We start from the raw sequence: 2736 nt of genomic DNA on the forward strand, positions 1-2736 counted from the left end.
CTCTCTCTCTCTCTCTCTCTCTCTCTCTCTCTCTCTGAAGCTCATAGCTCTATTTCCGACCTCAAATCATATCTGAACCAAATTCCGACCTCAAATCGCTGCAATGGGTTCGAAATCGCACGGCGGACCTCACTCCGGAGATGGCGCTAGCCCTGGGTTCGTCTCCTTCCATCTTTCTCTCCTTTTTCTTTTTCGATTCCCGCGAAAATTAGATCTATAGGAGAAACTAAAATTGAAAATTGAATCTTTTTGCTGATTTCTGAACAATTCTTGTGTGTTTATGCAGAAAGATCTTCATTGGTGGATTGGCAAAAGACGCCACATATGGTAAGTTGGTTTTTTATTTTTTTTATTTTTTTATTGTGTGTGTGTTATTTCTATAATTGTAATCTACATCTGAATGAAGTAAACCCTAAATTGAAGTTATACTATTGAATTGTGTGTATATATATATATATATATATATATATATATTTTTGTTTGTTGTTGGTGGATAGCTACATTTACCAAGCATTTTGGGAAATATGGAGAGATAGTGGACTCTGTCATAATGAAAGATCGCTTCACCGGTACTCCGAGGGGTTTTGGGTTTATCACCTATGCTGATCCTTCTGTTGTTGACAAAGTTATCGAGGACACTCATGTGATCAATGGGAAGCAGGTAAGGTTGTTCTTCCGGATAGTAATTTTCGGTGGTTTAGTATCAGTTAACTTAACTGTAACTGTTTCAAAAAACTTACTCATCTGTAAACCTGTCAGAGTTCTTGGGGGATTTAGTTTTGGGGATTAATGATGTTGTCATATCAAGTGAGACCTTGGATTTCTTGAAAGTGTCATTAACAGAGTGAATTTGAGCAGGTTGAGATCAAGAGGACCATTCCCAAAGGCCAAGGGCAATCAAAGGACTTTAGGACTAAGAAGATATTTGTTGGTGGAATTCCATCTGCAGTTTCTGAGGGTATGGTTTTATATTTGACTCTTCTTTATGTATGTATTAACAACTTGGAAGGTTTTTGATTTTTAATTAGCTTTGTTATGAACATTTATGTGTTTTTCTTGCCTTGCTGAATTGTACAGAGGAGTTGAAAAGTTTCTTCTCGAAGTATGGGGAGGTTGTGGAACACCAGATCATACGGGATCATGAAACCAACCGTTCTCGAGGCTTTGGATTTGTAATTTTTGACAGTGAGGAAGTTGTAGATGAATTGTTATCCAAAGGAAACATGATTGATATGGAGGGTACCCAGGTGAGCTTATTTAAGTGGTCTCTGGGCAAACAGCATGTATACAAATTCCATTTTGACATGGAACATGAGTTTTTGAATTCCCCAGTTTTGTTAAATAGATGCGTTAAATGGCTGTTTTTCTTTATCGCTTAGTTATTCATGTAATGCACTTTAGTGATTTGTCACTAATTTTAGGTGGAGGTTTTGCTACAGGTATAGATCTTCTGAGGGAAGGGTGATCGAAGTAGCTCCAATTTGAAATAACCTAGGTTAACTAAGTTGCTTTGTTGTAGGTGGAGATCAAGAAAGCTGAACCAAAGAAATCCTCAAATCCCCCACCTGCTCCTGCATATGGTAGCAATTCTAGGGCTCGTTCTTTCAATGATGGCTATGGTCCATATGGCAGTTCTTATGGTGGTTTTGATGGAGGATTTCCCCCTGGCCCCTATAGGACACCAGGTGCTCTTGGTGGAGGTAGATATGGTGGTGGTTATGGGTATGGTTATGGTAGCGATAGTGGTGAATTTGGCACTGGCTATGGAAGTTTTGGCAGCAGTAGCTTAGGTGGCTATAGGAGTGAATCTTCCCTTGGTTACACTAGTCGCCTGGGCCCTTATGGTGGTGGTTTTGGTGGTGGTTATGGTGCAAGTGGTTTAGGTGGTTATGGTCGAGGTGGTGGGGAAGGCTATGGAAGTGGAACTTATGGAAGTTCAAACTATGGTGGTGGATATGAATCTGGCACTGGTGGTACTTATGGTGGAGCAGGTGGAGCATATGGAAGGGGGGGCTATAGTAGCAGTAGTCGGTACCATCCATATTCAAGATAGAAATAGAGGGAGTTAGTCAGTATCAACCCTATCCAAGATAGTAAGAAGGCCTTTCGATGATGTTGCTTAAGCCTTGCCATAGAAGTTTGACACAGGTTGCGTTAGATTTCTGTCCCGCACTCGGTTAGGCACTTTCTTGCAACTACTAGTGAATTTCTGTGACTGCGATGGGGAGCTTTTGGTGGTCAGAAGAGTTCTATGAGACAAATTCTCAATTTTTATGGTCTTAGAACAACTTTGTAGATTGAAGGACATGGTGTCTTTTATGGACATCTTGTAGTTTTATTTGAACTTAGTATCTTGTAGACTATAGTATCGTATTATGGTGTTTATTGCTATGTACTTAGTGTGATCTAAGATAGTTTATATAATGTTTTGATTATCTGTTTAATAGAGCATGTGATGCTTACATCAGTGATCACTATCCAGGTGTTGGATAATATACAAGGGAGTCGGTTTGTCTGAAATTGTGACATAATTTCCTTAAGTTTGAAGGTTTAGTTTCAGAATTGATATGGATTCCGTGTGTAGTTTTTCTTTCTGTCACAGGCTTTCTAGGTTGCTATAATGTTAGTTGTAGTTCAGTTTGCATGAGTGGGGGATTAATTGATTTGGGATCAGAAGTCTTTCTCTGCTTATTGGATATCAAGAGTTGACCAAGGAATCTGTTGATTCGAAATTGC

The 2736-nt window shown here is 39.3% G+C and overlaps 1 protein-coding gene across 1 annotated transcript; it reads left to right on the plus strand.

Moving 5' to 3' along the window:
• Nucleotides 1-103: 103 nt before the first annotated feature.
• On the plus strand, nt 104-2520 carry LOC101306315 (RNA-binding protein Musashi homolog Rbp6-like). Its single transcript, XM_004294878.1, has 6 exons — nt 104-156; nt 287-327; nt 498-661; nt 859-958; nt 1078-1247; nt 1520-2520. The coding sequence occupies exons 1-6, from the start codon at nt 104-106 to the stop codon at nt 2051-2053; spliced, it is 1062 nt and encodes a 353-aa protein (XP_004294926.1). The 3' UTR covers nt 2054-2520.
• The last annotated feature ends 216 nt before the right edge of the window (nt 2521-2736 follow it).

The sequence above is a fragment of the Fragaria vesca genome, linkage group LG3, assembly GCF_000184155.1.
Source record: "Fragaria vesca subsp. vesca linkage group LG3, FraVesHawaii_1.0, whole genome shotgun sequence".
Lineage (NCBI taxonomy): Eukaryota > Viridiplantae > Streptophyta > Magnoliopsida > Rosales > Rosaceae > Fragaria > Fragaria vesca.